The sequence below is a fragment of the Rhineura floridana genome, chromosome 6, assembly GCF_030035675.1.
Source record: "Rhineura floridana isolate rRhiFlo1 chromosome 6, rRhiFlo1.hap2, whole genome shotgun sequence".
Lineage (NCBI taxonomy): Eukaryota > Metazoa > Chordata > Lepidosauria > Squamata > Rhineuridae > Rhineura > Rhineura floridana.
Window position 1 is genome coordinate 101,978,661 of NC_084485.1, and position 19,775 is coordinate 101,998,435.

The following is a 19,775-nucleotide window of genomic DNA, read 5'->3' on the forward strand; positions in this document are numbered from 1 at the left end:
CACCAAAATGGACATTTTGTCTTGGAGTGGGATTATGTATAGATGTAGCTTCAGGAACATTTGGATAAACTTTATCCAAGTGATTTCCCCTAATTTCAAAGGAAATTGAGAATACTTTATATTTGTTGTCCTGCATTCCAGATGTCAACACAGAAGACTGCATATAAAAAACACAGAAGCAATGTCATCAGTCATTTTATAAGGAGAAACAAAGAGGAACCAACCAGAGAAAAGTGTCTGTAGCTGGGGTCCAGGACTTTAAGGAGAACTTTCATCTCTTTTTCAGCCTGATAACTTTCATCATCCTTATAGCTAAGAATCCCAGAGTAAATCTGTGTTCTTGTTCCTCTCCCAAGGTGTTCACCCTATAGATTAAATCCAGTAGTTAGAAATTGTGTCAAACCTACTCATTAGTTTTAGCATCTCATAAGCACCACTATTAGTCACTGTATTACTTTCCATGTTGGGTTTTCATTATTAAGAGGTATTAATTGTAACATGTTCATTTGATAGTTAAGAGGCAAGAGATCAGACCTCTGCATTAACACCAAATAAGTCCAATGTAATGAGATGCAGTTAGAAATTCCACCTAATGAATCCATAACTGGCTTCTTATTCACAGTAACACAATATCAATGTAATTATTTCAAAATCCTAAAGAGTAACGTCAGTTAGGTTGCTGTCTTCTTTTAGACTGCAAGTCAATTTGATGGGACAGCCTTCATACTAGCCATTCAAACCCAAGTATATTCACAAGAACGGTTGGGAAATTTCAGTGAAGTCACTCTATATACTATGCTTGACAAAATTTTGTGTTACATGGATTTCTATATTAAAAGTCTTTATTCTTAAAAAACCAAGTCAATTTGTGTAACCTCTCACATAAAAACAACTTGGCTCATAACTTCCACTCCAAAAATAAATTAGAATATACTTTGACTAATTAACAGCAGTGCATATAGTAACTTGCAAGATTTTTAAAAGGCAGATATGAACCTATTACTGAAGAAACTGGAGGTGCATAATAACTTGAACATTCAAAATAGTTCAAGGTTCTAGTTTTGGTGTACAAAGCCCTATACAGCTTGGGACCAGGATACCTGAAAGACCGTCATATCCCTTATATACCCAGTCGATCACTGCACTCTGCAGGTGAGGACCTCCTGCAGATACCATCTTATCAGGAGGTCTGTTCTGCACAACATAGGAAATGGACCTTTAGTGTGGCGGCACCTACCCTGTGGAATTCCCTCCCCTTAAATATTAGACATGCACCATCTCTGTTATCTTTTCAGTGCCTATTGAAGACCTTCCTCTTTCAACAAGCCTTTTAAGTTGAGACCTTATCCCAGACTGTGCCTGTGTTGGAATTGCTTTTTAATATGTTTTTAAAACTTTTTTTAAAAACCAATGTTTTTAACCTTTAAAAAAAGTCTTGAAAGCTTTTTAAAAAAATGTTTTTAAAGATGTTTTGTTTTAATGTATTTTAAAGTCTGTTTTTATGATGTTGAAAGTGTTTTTAGTGCTTTTGTTTGCCGCCCTGGGCTCCTGCTGGAAGGAAGGGCGGGATATAAATGAAATAATAAATAAATAAATAAAAACAGATTTGAATGTTAGTTACTTAAACAGATTGTGGGGGCAGGGTGATCAGAGTTTTGCTGTATTTTCTTAGATATACTTATCGATATTTCTCAAAGAATAATAAGGAAAGCAAGAAATGTTTTATATTTCATAACCACTTACTTGTATTATCTCTTCTTTAAGGATTCGATGGAAGCTCAGTTGACCTAAAGGACAGACTGGCTGCCATTCTTGGGATTTCTTTGTAGCCACTAGCAAATTGGAGATTTCTGGAAAGAAAGAATTTTTTTTCTCTAATATAGATTTGCAGCCCAGCTTTGTATGAGATTTTCAGAACAGCAATCATTAGTTGGCATTGGGATAATGTTACAGTAAGTAAAGATATGCAGAGTATAATATTCAGCATTGCTCTGCTCAAACCACAGGTAGCACAGAAACTAAACTGAAATATGGACTTGGCTATGAGAAACACAAGTTAACATCCTTTCCACACAGAATCTTTAAGGTCTTTACAGAATACTAACTTAAAGACCCTACCTCTTGGCTTTGGTTGACAGCATTTCTTGAGTGTGAAGACTATATTGTCTGTCCTAAGCATCTGCCCTTTTAAATGGTCCATCAACTCCTTCAGAGATGGAAATAACTTATCAGATCCATGTAAGAGACATCCATCTTTCTTCATTTCAATCTGGAAGTTCTTGTACTGTTTGATAGGGTTTAGCATGTGCTGCAGGGAACAAAGGGAGGTAGAGGAAAAAAGTATTCCTGAGGAGATTCCAGCGAATGAAATGAAATCATACTACAGGTTTGTTTATAAAGCATTCACTGAAGCATTTTAATCCTGTCTTGTGGCACAGTAAAGGAGCCCTGAATGATTCCTCACAAATTGAAAAGAAAAAACACATGTATTTTCTCAGTCAGAAGACAATGCCATCAACAGCTTTGCCATCCAACATAAGTTGATCAGTAAAAATGCCATGCCAATCGCAGAGGTACTATGAGGATTTCAGATCTGCTTGGCACCAAATTTGCAGACTAATACTTAAACTATATATAAGTCTCAGTCAAACTGGCTAGATAACAACCAACCACATGTGGATTATGATTTTATCAACCACTCCTTGTCCCTATTAATATACCTTCCAGATAGCTGAGATAAGTATACTCCACACTCTGTTTAAAGTTGCCATTTACAGACACAGGAAGCTATAGCAGATTCAACTACTACTACTTTGCAGGATTTCACAATTAAGTAGTAAGGAAGAGTCAAGCTGGATTCTCACAAGTATGAACTTTGAAACCAAAAGGCAAGATCTTTATCAACCTAAATCCTGAAAACCATTTTCTACAGATGAACACCCAATCTTTAGAGATAAAGGTATTGGACATACAACTGACAACTCTACCATACCTGTGAGTATTCATTACATATAACAGTCAAAAGGATGTTATTGAAGTCTGTACAGCTCCACCTCAGCACATACATCCCCTCCTCGTTGCCTTCCTGCTTCAGCTTGTTGATAGCATAATCTGTGCTGTAAAGTGTTCAGAAATTAACAGTTATACTCAACAGACTCATGAAAGTAAGTCTGTCTTTTAACAAAACTAAGCCAAATGTTAAGAATATGAGAAATGCCCATTATATGCATTTCAAGCAGGGGCCATCATGAATTCAATGTGAGTTTGACTGAGAAATCCAAATATGAAGTTTTCATGACCCTTAAAGTTTTGGAGCTCTCAAAAATTGCAGTTTGAGGACAGATGCAAGTTTTGGCCAGTGACTTTTTAAAAAAGCGTTAAGACTGAAGAAGTTATCCAGGAGACGAGCTGTTTCAAGGGGAGGAAGAGACAATGGGACACTGGCATTTTTTTATTTAGATATACATACATAGTTCCCACCAGAACACAACTTTATCCAATAAGTAACAGGAATCATTCTGAGAACAAATCTTTATTACACAGATGGGAAGCTTTCCATGACCAAGAACACCATGCTTATTCACAAGCCCAGGGCCGGTTCCAAAGGGCGGCCACGTTGGGCACTGGCCCAAGGGCCCCGCAGATCTGGGAGCCCCTGGGGGGCCCGAGGGGCCCTCCGCTCCCCTTCCACGATCCTGTGGATCGCAAGATGAGCTTCCGAGCCACCCGCCATCCCCCGCACTTCACCTACCTTTCTCAACCAAGATGGCGACAAAGGCTTCAGTCCCTTACGGAAACCTCGGCCACCATCTTTATTGATGGCAACCCTGCGCGAACAGCAGAGAAAGGTAGGTGAAGCGCTGGGGATGGCGGGCGGTTCGGAAGCTCATCTTGCAATCCACAGGATCGCGGAAGGGAAGCAGAGGGGCCCGGGGCAGGCTAATGCCCAAGGGCCCCCGCATACCTGGAGCCGGCCCTGCACAAGCCCCATATGCACATAGAAATATCTTCTCTAGAGCTTTCATGATATTGTTAGGTTAACCAGTAAAACTGAATATGGACATAGAATAGTTTAAGGGAAAAAAATCTGAAGCTGTTTTCAGTTTGTTTAAATTATATCCACATCACCACCTCCTTCATATTTCTTATTTTTTAAAAAAACAACAGTTCACTTTGGACTCTGCAGAATAGTTAAAACCAAAGTAAAATTTATGAAAAAAAATCAAGCTGTTTACATAAGGAAAACTATAAAAAGCATATTGTTTGAAGGAAATCAACTAACCAAATTGGGCCATGGCAGCCATTTTTAATGTTGTGTTTTATTAAAGGTGGTGCGACATCTGTGCACAGATAATGGTGGGCATCTGCAGTAAGCCTGAAGTATCCATCTACCAAAGCAGCAAATGACAAAGCTTCCTCCTGTGAAGACAGCTTGAATTCCTAGAGTAGAAAAGTAATTTCATGAAGAATGATTCCACTTCAATTAAGAGACAACAGTAATCAGCATTTAAGAATCCATTTTTATTTGCATTTTGCCTAGTGTTTGAGAAAAACACACACACACACATATATGTATATGTATATATATATATAAATGTATATATATATGAGAAATGGTATCTGGAAGGCACATCCCATGTCCAAGATCTCATCTTTAAGTCCATAGGACCCTCTCCAAGGAGGATATTTAAACATCCAGTAAAAAGCAAACTCGGTCTCTAGAGCTTGATAGTTTCCTATTTCAGCCTTCTCTGGATTCAGATCTACTGAACCTCAGTTACAGCTTCCCAACATTAGTTCTGTAGAAAAAACAGCAGATCTTGGATGCACACAGGCTGGATCCTATCCACGTTTACACAGAAGCAATTGCATAGACTTCATACAATCTGCAGCAGAGGATTGGTGCCTTGATTAATAAGATACAGTTGGAGTGCTGTCAGTACGTTTGCAACACCTCACACCAATAGTATGGATTACAATATACAGATATGTGTGAGCTATACCAGTCTCATTTACTTTCCAGTAATGCTTTGATGGCAGTTAAAACTGGACATAATTCCAATCTGAAGTAATGCTCAGAAGGCTGCAGCAAAAACGGCGAGATGAGCAAGGGCCTTGTGACATGTTAAAATTGTCTCAATAATTTAACATGAGAGGCAGTGCACAATTTTTACAATATGAACCCCATGAATATATGTGCATGGAAGCAGGGCAGATTATAGCTTCAAGACAGCTTCCACTGTGTGCATACAGTGAAGAGAGGTGTGCAATCATCTCACATACGACAGTGTGGAAACAGACACTATGGGTTGGATTCAGAGTGGCCTTGAGTTGAACTCCACTAACTGAACACTTCTGCCGGGGGCGGGGAGGCAGTTTATGCTGCTGTAGCCCTCTATGAATGACACCAATCTGCTCCAGAGGGTTGTGGGACCCTCCAGGACAGCATAGGAGGTGGCAGAGAGGAGGAGGAAGAAAAGCAAATTTGGCAAAAATGACGTTCCTCTCTCTTCCACCAGTGGGAACCACCACATTCCATGAATGGAAAGAGCTCATCTCTTCATAGACCAAACCAGTTAAGTCTAACATATACATACAGATTGACACTGCAGGTATACAAAGAGTAGACTTGCCCCATTCTTTCAGTGCATAGTCAGTGTGAAGTTAGGACTCCATGTTAAGTGACTATGGGTATAGAATCAAGAAGTGCTAATTTTTGAATCATTAACACAGAGTGCAAAAAAGTATATGAACATGTTTAATGGGATCTACAACTCTTACCATCCTTTTGTTATCTTGCTTATAAATGCAGACTGTGGACTCCTTGATCACAAGGTGAGTTATTTCAGGAAAGTAACAAAAACTATTCCATTCTTCTCTCTTACTTTTTTCTTCATTTTTCTTGACTTTGCCATCTGATCTTTTTCTCTTTGTTTTATGTTTTTCCTTCTCATTCTGGATAACCTGTGAGACATAAATACATGTAGATTAGCAGCAGGGAGACAGAACCCTGAGCCTGCAGTTCTGGAACTGTGTTTGTACAGTGTGTTTGCACAGAACTCTTCATGAACAGTGAGTAATAAAAGCAAAATCAGTCATGGCAATAATCTTGGTCTAGACAAGGGCGTTTACAATCATTTTGTAAGAGTAAATGAGGCTTTAGAAATATAAGACTTCCAATTAGTGCCGGACCATGATAAGAGCCAGTTTGTAATTTAAACCATCATACCTGCACACTCATTAGTTCTTGTTCATCTCATGCCCAAGATCTTTTCTTCAAGTCCACAGAAAGAAAGAGTTTAAAAGTACTGTCCTTGAAAAGATCTGTGCATTGTTTGAACACCCTTATATTGTAAGGTCTTGTTCTAGTGAAACCTTACTTAGGAAAACACTCATAACAGGGCAAAGTGTTTATAAATAAGTTTTTAAAAAGTCATAGCTACTCACTGGCAGCAACTTTCATTATCTTAAAGCCTGGATGGTTTACCTATAAGATTCCAGATTTTTGCTGTTTCCAAAATTAACAGTGCTGTATAAATATTATATAATAGGGATCCTGCCCTGCTGCTGGAATATCAGGTGGCTGCGATAGCCAGGGGTGCTTTTGGCCATCTCAAAATAGTCTACCAGTTGCGTCCGTTCCTGGAAGCAGCTGACTTGGCCACAGTGACACATGTATTGGTGACATCGAGGCTTGATTACTGTAAAGCACTCTACGTGGGGCTGCCTTTGAAAACGATTCGGAAACTACAGTTGGTCCAAAATGCAGCAGCCAGAATGTTAACTGGAGCACAGCGCAGGGAAAATATCTTCCCTGTGCTTTATCAACTCCACTGGCTCCCAATTTGTTTCTGAGTCCAATTCAAAGTGATGGTTTTGACCTTTAAAGCCCTAAATGGCCTTGGACCAGTGTACTTAAGGGACCGCTTATGTCCGTATGTTCCTAGCCTGGATTTAAGATCATCTACCTCTGGTGTCCTCTGCGTGCCTGGAATGAAAGAAGTTAGATTGACAGGCACGCGGGAGAGAGCCTTTTCAATTGTGGCTCCCAGACTTTGGAATTCCCTGCCACAAGAAGCCCGTTTTGTTCCCTCCCTGATGGTTTTCTGGAAATTTGTAAAAACTATTTTGTTTCGGAGAGCCTTTGGTTGGAACTGACAGGTCAGCCTGACACTGTTTTAAGTTTTTTATCTTTTATTTTTATCTTTTAAGTTCTTTTATTCTCACTTTCTTATATGTGTATGCACATATAAACATGTATGCATGTTGGTATGTGTATGCATATTGCATTTTATGTATTTTAATAGCATTTTATGCATTTTAATTTACTGTAATGTTTTGTGTTTTTATTGTATATTTTATTATATATGTGTGCAATTTTATTTTAGCCGCCCTGAGTGCCCTATTGTAGGGTAGAGGGGCGGGATAGAAATATTTTAAATAAATAGATATTATTCATAAAGTGAGCAGAATTGAACAAACAGTCCCACTAGCTCAAGGACTTTTAGCTGCCACGTGAAACTTCCCTGCCCTCTCCTCTTCCTGCCCAACCCCTAAATCTGTTCCAGAGGGTTGAGGTAAACCCCAGAAAGATGTAGGGGTTGTGAGAGGAGGGGGCAGGTAAGTTCCACTGCACAGCTAGAAGTCCTTGTGCAAGTTGAATTGCTTTGTTCGATTCTGACCGACAATAATAATAAATTCAATTTAGTCACTTGACACATAAAAAGTCTCCAAGCAACTTACAAAATTTAGAAGTTGAAAAGTTAAATATACACTGCAGGAGTTTGTTCCACACATAACAAAATAAACCTTTTGAGCCATAAGATTTCTGGATCAGCTCTATAGAGTAATATATAGACATATACTGTGCTATGGAAGACATGCTTGAAATGTAAGCACTACCACACAGAGCCACATGTGCTAATATGTCACTACATTGTCATTAATAGGCAACTTTCAGCTCAATTTTCTGGCCAATGTATCAAGGTAAACAGCTGCTGATAAAATAGGACACTATAGTGAACTCTAATTGCACTCACTTGCTTTAGAGAATTTACATTTTTCAGCAGGAAGCTCTCCTGCACAGCCTGCCCTCCTCCCCATCCCATTCTAAGTTTATTAAATGCTTTCAACCACTAGAAACAGCCATATTAAATGAAACTTCTAAAACACCACCATCTTATAAAACATATTAAAAACCAATAAAATGTTACACTTGAGCTAACCTTCCTAGTACTCACGTCCATCATGATACCTACATATGGTTTCAGCCGCCACTGTATTCCATTATTGCCTGTAACCATCACTTCATAATGTGGGATGATCTCAGAGTCATCCAAATTCTTCTCATTCTCTGATGAAATCAGCAATGAGGAAGTCTCAAGTATCTCTGCTCCAAAATGCTTTGTTAATGTTTCCATTGTTGACATGTATTTCACTTTCAGATCATGTGGAGAAACACTGCTGTCACAAATGGTCTTCTTGTTAAATTCCTTAAGGAAATCCTTGAAAACATTGTTTATCCGTAGTCTGGTTAAGAAGTTCCTCTGTCTAATGTTCTTGCTCAAGGTTTCAGGAATATACCGTTTATAGCTGGGAAGGGATTGGGAAGAGAAGAGAGATTAATTTCTTTGTTCCTGTCAATATCCTAATTTTTTCCTAAAGCTGCTAGAGGAGATATTTCATTTAAGACATATAAAATTTAAAAAGTTTCAAAAAACAGATCTTCAGATAAAAATAAACAAAAAAGCATGCTTGAAAGCTTATGAGTACACAATATATGGTCAATTTTATTATATTTCCTGTTCAGAAACCTATCCTTGAAATGTAACAGTAATATCCAATGATGTTCTCTCCACTGACAGAAGGCATCCATCTATAGAACAGGGAAGGAGGCAATTTTTGGCAAGTGGAACTGGTGCATGGCATACACCGCCAATCAGACATGTGCCCTTCAGCCATAGTTTGTGTGCACTCACAGCATTCCTCACATCTCCACAGAAAAAGAAGTTCCAACTACTCATCAGATGTTCCACAATGCCTGTTCATCAATCAACTGGGTAACGTAAGGCCATGTGGATGGTCTTTGTGTACTCTCCATGATCTGAAGGGAACACGGTCACCCGCTGCATTCTACACAATATATGCAAGCAAAAGACTGATGGCCTTTCTGGACCACAAGCCCAGATTGATTTATTGACTGGGTTTATTTATATGCCACCTTTCCACAGTGACCTGTGCCCAAAGTGGCTTACAACAAATGCTCAAAATAAAAGCACTGGGGTAGGGGAGAGAATTCAGTTTACAAAACATAGCAATACATTCAAATAAGACAAAAGTAAACAATTTAGCAAACATAAAATAAATTCAATATCACAAAAGAAATAATCTAAACTTAAATACCTAAGTACAATCCATCTCTTTGGCCTTTGTCACTTCTGGAGGCAGTACAGCTCTATACATGTTTACCATACAAAGCCCAGCAAGGCAGCCTAGACCCAGAGCACTGCCTCCAACAGAGGGCACCTCTGTGTGTGTGTGTGTGTGTGTGTGTGTGTGTGTGTGTGTGTGTGCGCGCGCGTGTGTGTATGTGTGTGTCTGGGCCAGAGGGGTGGAGGGTGCAGGCAGTGGGGAGCTCCACTCAGGGCCCCAAGAGCCACCTCATTACAGAAAACCAAATTCTGCCCAGTTCCTCTCCTCTCCTCAACCTTTGGCCTCTGATTTGCAGAGTGACCTTGAAGACAGATCCCTTTCTGCACTAGGGCAGCATTTCCACAGGTGATACGTTCAGATGGCAAGGCAGCCCTCAGCTCTGGCTGTATCCTCTGCTCTAGATGGGGACCCTTACCCTACCCCGCCCCACCCTTTACATGTAATGTGCTTATCTGGCTGACACGCTTATTTCCTGTGCTCAGGAGCAAAGCCACAGCAAACCTAGGCCTCCGGAAGCAGCATCCCCTCCACACAGCCGGCTCAAGGCCCAGATGGAACAACCACTGAAAATCTTTCCTCTACCAAGGATATGAAGGAGATCTCAAGTCAGCAATTTTACCTTTGCCAACTGCTACCATATTTGTTATGACTAGGTTAATGAAAATAGTATTCTGGACAACAGTTATAAGGGGGAGTGAAATAAATGGAGCTAAAGAAGGAACATAATGCTTCTGAGCAGAGCACTAATAAATACAGAAGTGTGCTACCTGATTGGTACAGCTGAGAGCAGGCAGAATATTTCCAAATCAGCAAATTCTAAGTAGGCTATTATCTTTGAATAGTCGTTCAATAACGACAAGGCAATACATACAATGTTGCTTTGCAAACAGTAAAACAGAGCAGAGTTGCATAGGAAAGCTTCTAGGGATTCTTGGGGAAGAAGGCAACAAATACCAGAGCATATTATTTATTTATTTATTACATTTATATACCGCCCCATAGCTAAAGCTCTCTGGGCAGTTTACAGCAATTAATCACTGAAATGTTTTGGTTCAGCAACAACTTAAGTAATTATGATTCATATCAATAAAAGTTCAGGAACTGGTTTGGCATACTTGTTCTATGAAGCCTTCAACTTCATAAAATTTTAAAAATAAAGGTTTTTAAAAACAAATATCCTGACTCACCTGATGTCTCTGGAAATATCTGGCAACTTCAGAGTTTTTTTTATTGCATAGTGGGAGATTGCAAGTACAGCCATGCCCAGACATTCGTTTTCAATTTCATGAATTTCCTGATCATTTTTAGGATCCCGAACAGGTGCAAAGCATCTTACCAAATCATTCTGTCCCTAATTAAGAAGTAGAAGAAACCTGTTTTTAGCTACAGGTACAGTTATATCATTTGAACAATCAAACACCCATGAAGAAACAGAGCTTTCCATGTGAAAACCTCATAACATAACTTAGCAGCAAAAACAACATCACTTCTTCCTGACAAAAAACACAGAACATAAGAAAAGAGAATGAGGCTACATATGCACCACAGATCAAGAGAAGTTCAACAGGTCTGGATGTATTATGCAAAAAAGTTTGTAAACCTAACATTTGTTATTTATTTTGTACTATTCATAGATTGCTTTGAATATTAATTAATTAATTAATATCCCACCCTTCCTCCAGGCAGGAGTCCAGAAAAGCTATGTATAATCAAAACAAGTAAATTAAAAACAGAACATTGTTCAGCATTTAGTCAGTGTAAAAATGTACTTTATGTACTTTGGAGTTTATATGGATCTTTTGAAAAACAGTTAAGTGATCAGATCAATATGATCATGACAGTAAGAAGTAAAGATAAGGCAAGCAGATGTGGCTATAATACCAAACACAAAATTACTCTTAGAGATCACTTACCTGTGCAAATATATATTCTAGTGAATTTGCATCAAGAAGAGGTGTTCCTTCTTGAATTTGTTTCTTTTTGTAAGCACTCTTTGATTTCTTTGGAGAATGTCTCCAGACAGATGGCTCATTTTCATTTGTCCCATGCCAGTTAGTAAAGTAAAATCTTGAGAAAATAATGATAAGGACTTAAGGATCTGATATGCAAACTTTAACCTTTTTAATGCAAAACTGGAAAATAAGGAACCACCCAACTAAAATAGAATTTGCTCAAAAATGTAACTTCCAACTATAGAAATGAAAATTAGCTGAAGACCATTCAATTAAGGTTGCTAACTTAAGATTTATACAGCCAGCACTGATGGCCTTACAAACTTAACATGTTTTTTTTTCTCTTGGTATGATTTCCTCCTAGCAACTCTTTCCTCAAGACACCTGCACAATTCATTGTAGTGGCCACACAAGGACTAGGTTGGGTAGCTCCATTTACTCTTGGGAGGCCATTAATGTTGCCACTAATGCACCATAGCTCAATGTAAAGGTATATATCTGGCTCTGCTATTGTAGAGCCGCCTCAAAAATGCACAGCCCTCTAGGAGCTGGACATGAGCGTTTTATGGCATGAGATAAATTTATTTTGCCCATGGAGGCTTTGACAAATTGCCCTCCTTTCACTGGTGTCAAGGGCTTGACTGCTCACATATTCAAACATAAGTGAAAAGGAAAAATTCTGTTGGTGATACTAATATGTCAACTTTAGAATGCCCACACATTATTGGTTTCATGTACTTTATTTCCCAATGAGTTACACATGACATTCCAGTTTTTACAAAATCTCAAGTCCATTACTACATTATTTGTTGTTGTTGTTAAGTGCCTCCAAGTCGACCACGACTTATGGTGACCCTATGAATCAGTGACCTCCAAGAGCATCTGTCATGAATCACCCTGTTCAGATCTTGTAAGTTCAGGTCTGTGGCTTCCTTTATGGAATCAATCCATCTTACTACATTATAGGAACAAACAATATTCCATAACACTAAGTCTTGAAGCATTAATTACTAAGAGATGCAGACTGCTTCATGCTTAAGAGACAATAAGCAATATCCAGCCAAAGCTAAGACCTAATGTTCCACTGATTTCAGTAGTAGAGCTAAGCATGTCTTGTGTTGATTTTGGGCTGATTTTGACTGTGGGGATGTATGGGTGTGTGGATGTGTGGTTGTGGGGGAATTGTAATGATTTTTAATTTTAATTTAAATTTAATTTAGCAGTATCAGAGTGTTAGAGGCGGGTCTCCGGCTCATTATTGTTTTAGGGTGGGTGGCCTGTCTGATTGGCGAACAGGGACAGAGGCATGTGCAAGTCAGGGGGGGATGTGACAGGGAGGGTGAGGGGCCAAACTATAGAAAGAGTGGGCAGCAGACGCTGGAATGGTACTGTTGGCAGACCATGCCAGATGAGGGGAACACGGGATAGATGTGTAATACCCATCCCATGTTCCGGGTCTGTTCAGAACCAGACGACAACTGGGGGATGCAGGATTCCTACTGACCTTCAATTGGTGTTGTGTAATGCCAGGTCTGTAGTACAAAAAACATCGCATATCCATGATATAATCTTGGATGGGCAAGCACACCTGGCATGTATTACGGAGACCTGGCTGGATGAGGCCTCAGCTCCCATTCTTGAGGCCATGTGTCCGCCGGGTTTCCGTTATGCACAACAACCGAGGGTGGGAAGGCGGGGAGGGGGTGTGGCAGTCATCTATCGGGAGTCTCTAGTTTTTACCAGACCTCCTCTTCATAGGACTAAGTTTGTTGACTGCATGTACTGGAGATTGGGCCCGAAGGGCAGTTTGGGGATCCTGCTTGTGTACCGCCCACCCCGCTGCACAGCAGACTCCCTGGCCGAGGTGCTAGAGATGGTCTCGGCTGTACGTGCGTTGTCCCCAGAGCTGTTAATTCTCGGGGACTTCAATGTACATGCTGAGGCCACTCTCGTAGGAGCCCCTCGAGATTTCCTGGAAACCATGGCTTCCTGGGAACTGCACCTTAGTAATATTGGGCCCACCCATGTAGCCGGTCATGCTCTCGACCTTATATTTGTCCTGGGAGGGGAGGGAAGTGTTCTGAAGTTGGGGGTGGCTTCTTCCACCCCTGTGTCATGGTCAGACCACTATCTGGTAAATATAGACTTCTCGATACCACACACCCTCCGTAGGGGAAAAGGACTTATTAGAATGGTCCGCCCCAGACGCCTAATGGATCCAGAAGGATTCCTGACTGCACTTGGGGAATTGGAACCTGCTGAAGGCCGCACGGTCGATACCCTGGTGATGGAGTGGAATGAGGGGATCACCAGGGCTCTGGACCGCATGGCGCCGAAACGTCCTCTCCCCCTGAACAGAACTCAGTTAGCATCCACGGTTGCGAAATCTGAGACAGGAGGTGAGACGACTAGAACGCCGGTGGCGGAAATCCCGTTCCGAAGATGCCCGGACACAGGTTAGAGCAGCAGTAACTGCCTACCAAGTGGCAATAAAGGCAGAAAAGAAGAGGTTCTTTGCTGCCTCTATTGCGTCCGCAGAGTGCTGTCCCAGGAGGTTGTTCCAAGTGGTCCGAAGCCTGGTCGGTCCAGTTGCTCAGGAACCCTTGGAACAGTCTAAGGCCTCCTGTGACAAATTAGCAAAGCACTTTGCCGACAAAATCGAACATTTACGGAGCTCAATTCCGTACGCCGTGGACACAGTAAATGAAACAGAGTTGGCCAGTTGCAATCCGGTCAAATGGGATCGGTTTCGACCTCTTCCTTCTGAGGATGTGGACAAGGTGCTCTCAACTGTGAAGCCTACCACCTGTCTAACTGATCCTTGCCCATCGTGGCTCCTTGTGAGCTGCAAAGAGAAATTGGGCGAGGGGATTAAGGCGGTGGTCAATGCATCCTTGGAGGAGGGTGTAATGCCATTAGCACTCAAGGAGGCAATTGTAAAGCCCATCTTAAAGAAGTCCTCCTTGGATCCCCAAGTTTTGAATAACTTTCGCCCAATTTCGAATCTACCATTCCTGGGCAAGATCACTGAGCGAGTGGTGGCTAATCAGTTGTTGACACACTTGGATGAAACAGATTATTTGGATCCATACCAATCGGGTTTCAGGACTGGACATGGAACTGAAACAGCATTGGTCGCTCTGGTTGATGATATGAGGAGGGTATTAGATAGGGGAGAATTCACCTTTCTTGTCCTCCTCAATCTCTCAGCGGCTTTTGATACTGTCGACCACAGTATCCTTTTACATCGCCTGGAGGAATCGGGAATAGGAGGCACTGTACTACGGTGGTTCCATTCCTTTCTTCCCGACAGGCATCAACACGTAGCATTGGGGGAGGAGGTTTCAGACCCTTGGCCTCTCAATTGTGGTGTGCCACAGGGCTCTATCCTCTCTCCCATGCTATTTAATATCTATATGAAGCCGCTGGGGACAATCATCAGGAGATTTGGGCTGCAGTGTCACCAATATGCGGATGACACTCAGCTCTATCTCTCATTTAAATCTTCACCAGAGTCTGCTGTGGAGACCATGTCCAAGTGCCTGGAATCCGTGAGTGGATGGATGGGAAGGAACAGGCTGAAGTTGAATCCTGATAAGACTGAGGTGCTACTCGTGGGAGACAAGGGAAGGCTGGGAGATGTTGACCTGGTGTTCGACGGGGTGAAACTGCCCCTGAAGGACCAGGTCCGCAGCCTTGGGGTTGTTCTTGATTCCAAGCTGTCCATGGAGGCTCAGATTTCGGCAGTGAGCTGGGCAGCTTGGTATCAATTGCACCTCATTCGTAGACTGCAGCCCTACCTTCCTGCTCATCAGCTCCCACTGGTGGTACATGCCCTGGTCACCTCTCGGTTGGATTACTGTAATGCGCTCTACGTGGGGTTACCCTTGAAAACGGTCCGGAAATTACAACTTATACAGAATGCTGCGGCTCGACTGCTTACAAACTGTCGCCGCCGGGAACACATCACCCCAGTGTTGTTCGACCTACACTGGCTCCCAGTTATTTTCCGGGCCCAATTCAAGGTGTTGGTATTAACATTTAAATCCCTATACGGTCTCAGCCCAGTTTATCTGATGGAGCGCCTCCAGCGCCACCAACCATGCCGCCCAACAAGATCAGCCACACAGGACCTTCTCTCAATCCCACCAACTAAAACAGCTAGGTTGGTGGGGACAAGAGAGAGGGCATTTTCAGTGGCGGCCCCCACTCTCTGGAACTCCCTCCCGTATGACCTTCGACATGCCCCTTCCCTGAATGTATTCCGCCAAGCTTTGAAGACCTGGCTCTTCAGACAGGCCTTTGGGACTTACGGGGAGGGTTAAATTTTTACGACCAATAGCCTACTACTCTGTACTGGAACTGTTTTATTGTTTTATTGTTATATTGTATTTTATGATGTATTTTATTATGATGTAATGTATTGTTGTTAAATTGTACGTCGCCTAGAGTGGTCATTGGCCAGATAGGCGACCCACAAATTAAATTATTATTATTATTATTATTATTATTTTAACTTGTTACCATTCAAATGTCGAAAGTATTTGAAAGGTCCAACATTGGGCTGAATTGTTGCAAAGCATTTCCGTGTCTCACATTAGATTTCCAGGAAACTGCCAATCTTGCAAAGCATAGCAGATGGAGATAGAGTGCATTTGGCTGATCATAAATCAGTTTAGTAATCCAAGATATGAAAGAGCCTTTTACCCCCATGTGCAGTACAAGAATGAACAAATTGAGAAGTCTTCGGTTAATTTACTATAACTTATAATTTTGCCTGAACCAGGAAGCTATGGTTAACAGCTTTGGAACAAACCAGAGTATGAAGCCACGGTCTGAAGTTGGCTTGAAACCCTGGTTTGTTCCAAAGCTATTAACCATAGTTTTCCAGTCAGCCAAAACAATAAGTTACGACTAACAAAAAGCTTCCCAGTCTCTTCATTTGTGTGAAAGGAGTAAAGCAGCTACATACAGGGACACAACACTCACTCATATCTTAATTATTACGCTAAAATATGATCATCTCAATATGACCACAGAACAGGACTTCCGGGAAGGGTGACTTAGCCTGTGCCTGCTTTTGGGACGGGCTCCCGCCGCAAAAGAAGCTTATTCAGATATAAATCAGTCAAAACTTTTTTTTTTGACTGATGAAACTTCTCCCGGGCAGGGAGAAACGAAGAGATTAACCTCAAAGCCTATTTTTGTTGGGAGGACTAGATTTCATTGATTTATGAGACGTGGTCCAGCCGACAAAGGAGGACGGATTTTCAACAAGCTCTATCTGATAAAGCGACACGTTCATCTTTTCTTTAGAGAGAGAACGGACTAACAGGCAAGCACCCTTCTTTCTATATTTTTTTACTTGACTTAAACTGTTGCAGTAAAAGGAGATTTGCCAGATTGATCGGCTTTGGACATCTTTCCGGTGAGCTATAACTCTTCTCTGCTATGCACTAATTAACAGCTTATCTCTGTTTTTGTTGCAAAAAGCTGTCCTGGATTTGCATTCTAAAGATATACACAGAAGAGAGATTTCTATTCCTGATTTCTATTCTGAAGAATATTATATTGTCTGAGACTACTCTCTTTTTGGTTTATTTTATTTTGACGAATCTGTTTCCTGACGACGCCATTAATTGTTTCGATCCTGGGAACTACATTTTGTTTTCCTAAGCATAGTGAGATAAGGCTGGCTGCTCTGTTTATACTGTGATGTCATCAAGTTTGGAGTATTAACCCAATTGTTGCTGAAATAAGAAGTGGTTCTCTTATATTTTTCTTTTAAAATGGCAATCAAGAAAGTGGCTGAGAATCTGGAAGTAACTAGGTTTCAGAAAATAATGGATGAGATTGAGATAACGAAACGAACCCTGCGACAGGGTTGTAAGGAGCTGAAAATTGAATTGTGCAAAATGATCCAGGAGTTTAAAGAAATAGGGGTCCCTGTGAGAGAGGAGACCCTGGAGCCTGGAACAAACGTGGAACAGGAAAAAGATTTGGAATTTATGGATTTTAGAAATAAAATCTACTGTTTGGAATTCAATGTTATCTCTGAAGAAATTAATGAAGATATTAGAGATAAAGTTATCAATGGCATGGACAATCTTCTGGACTGGAATGATGTGATGGAGCCTAATATAGAGAAAACCTATGGAATTAACTGCAGCCATGTGACAAGGGAAAAACTTTCAAGAGATGAGCCAGTACATTTTGTAAAAAAGAACAGAGATATGATTTTACTGCAGTATTCCAGCAACCTATTCAGAATGGATGGCAAGAAAATATTTGGGATAGAGGAAATTCCCATTAGACTCTTACTATATGACTATGGTTATGACAGCAAGATTATTACGGAATACTGATAATGGAAGATTGGACACTGAAATTACTGGAGTTAACAAGACTATTGAAGATGGAAGATGGAAGATGGAACTAATAGGGATAATAGAATAATGGCTATTGAAATTATTGAACCTAACAGATTCTGATGAGATGGATTAATCGAAATGTTTATTTTGACTATGGTTATGACAATAAGATTATTATAATTATTAATGAGATGGATTAATCGACATGCTTATCTGGAGAAAAATTGATAGATATATTTCTTAAAGAATTGAAACCTCTCTTTGACTTTTTGTGGAAAGAATAAAGTAATGTTTATGAGATTTGATGATTAAGTAAGATAACTACTGGAGGAAAGTGATTTTATAATATGATTTAAGAGACAGGATTGTTATACATTGTAGACCTATAACTGATTTGATCTGTGACAAATGGGAAGTTAATATTTCTATGGTTATGACAGCAAGATTATTACGGAATACTGATAATGGAAGATTGGACACTGAAATTACTGGACTTAACAAGACTATTGAAGATGGAAGATGGAAGATGGAACTAATAGGGATAATAGAATAATGGCTATTGAAATTATTGAACCTAACAGATTCTGATGAGATGGATTAATCGAAATGTTTATTTTGACTATGGTTATGACAATAAGATTATTATAATTATTAATGAGATGGATTAATCGACATGCTTTTCTGGAGAAAAATTGATAGATATATTTCTTAAAGAATTGAAACCTCTCTTTGACTTTTTGTGGAAAGAATAAAGTAATGTTTATGAGATTTGATGATTAAGTAAGATAACTACTGGAGGAAAGTGATTTTATAATATGATTTAAGAGACAGGATTGTTATACATTGTAGACCTATAACTGATTTGATCTGTGACAAATGGGAAGTCAATATTTTACTTTTTATTTTTTTTTGTCTAACTATTTTTGATTTTGTTTTTTGTCTTTGAATGTTTTATGGTTTTGTTATGTATGTTTTATGAAAATCTGAATAAAAATTATTGTAAAAAAAAAAAATCAATATGACCACAGAACAGATAGAAGAAATCCTACCCAAAGCTACAGTAGGGCCCTGCTTACACAGCGGGTTAGGGACCAGGCCCCCGCCGTATAGCGGAAATCACCGTAAAGCAGAACCCTATTGATTATAATGGGGCGCATCGCACGAAAATGATGTGAAAATGACGCAAAATCGCAAAAACGGCTTTAAAATTGGGAATTTCCCGCCGCCGCAATAGCAGAACGCCGGAATGCGAAGCGCCGGTAAGCGCGGCCCTACTGTATTATTTCAAAGGACTAGGCACACTAAGCCACCCATGGGCATGCTTAACAAAGTCAGAAACAGTGACATTAAGTGATCCTCCAGCCAGTCTTCCCTTTCTCAGGTATTGAATCCATTTAAATTCAGTTGACCAAATGCTTGTGTAATTTGTTCTTAAAGGCCTTCAGAAACTTAGATTTTACCATATCCCTATGTAATCTGATAGAGAACCTTTGTAGTTTTATTGTAAAAGTTTCTGCTTAATTTCCAAACTGTCAATTCCAATTAAATTATTAAATTTTTTTGAATATGGCATTGTGCTCCCTCTGAGCAGCCTACTTAAGAACCTACCATAATTTGCTCTAAACTCATATTTCATTGTAGGGTTCAATCAGTCTGATACATAAGTATTTTATTTTTGCTGCTCTAAAAAGTATGATTGACACTTTTGATAGTTGAAATTGATAATTTTTCCAATAAAGAGGGAGGTATTTCACTTGCTATAGACATCCAGTCATTTAACTAACAGCGCAATCCAATTTATGGGTAGCTGGCAGGAGGAGGAGCAGAGGAGGAAGAGCTGGCAGACAGCTCCATGGCATCCACTTGCCATTTGGGAACTGCCGGTGCAGCTGAACACAAGCTCTGTCAGTAGTTGTGTGCGGGAGCTGGATGGGAAGAGCTGGCTCCCACAAATAGGCCTACTGGGGAGTAAGCACTCCCCATAGACCATCATTGTAATTATTTTTCTCCGCTGGTCTTT

General features: G+C 40.3%; 1 protein-coding gene across 15 annotated transcripts in view; it reads right to left on the reverse strand.

Moving 5' to 3' along the window:
- The window catches only part of JAK1 (Janus kinase 1), a 153,025-nt gene that overhangs the window by 22,631 nt on the left and 110,619 nt on the right, over positions 1–19,775 (reverse strand). For all 15 annotated transcript variants that reach the window (XM_061633325.1, XM_061633328.1, XM_061633326.1 and 12 more), the window contains 9 exons: positions 11,346–11,499; positions 10,620–10,783; positions 8,259–8,592; positions 5,782–5,964; positions 4,283–4,440; positions 2,993–3,116; positions 2,119–2,308; positions 1,744–1,850; positions 225–365 (listed from right to left, as the gene is read on the reverse strand). In XM_061633325.1, coding sequence (XP_061489309.1) covers positions 225–365; positions 1,744–1,850; positions 2,119–2,308; positions 2,993–3,116; positions 4,283–4,440; positions 5,782–5,964; positions 8,259–8,592; positions 10,620–10,783; positions 11,346–11,499 — 1,555 coding nt within the window. The remainder of the gene's footprint in view (positions 1–224; positions 366–1,743; positions 1,851–2,118; positions 2,309–2,992; positions 3,117–4,282; positions 4,441–5,781; positions 5,965–8,258; positions 8,593–10,619; positions 10,784–11,345; positions 11,500–19,775) is intronic.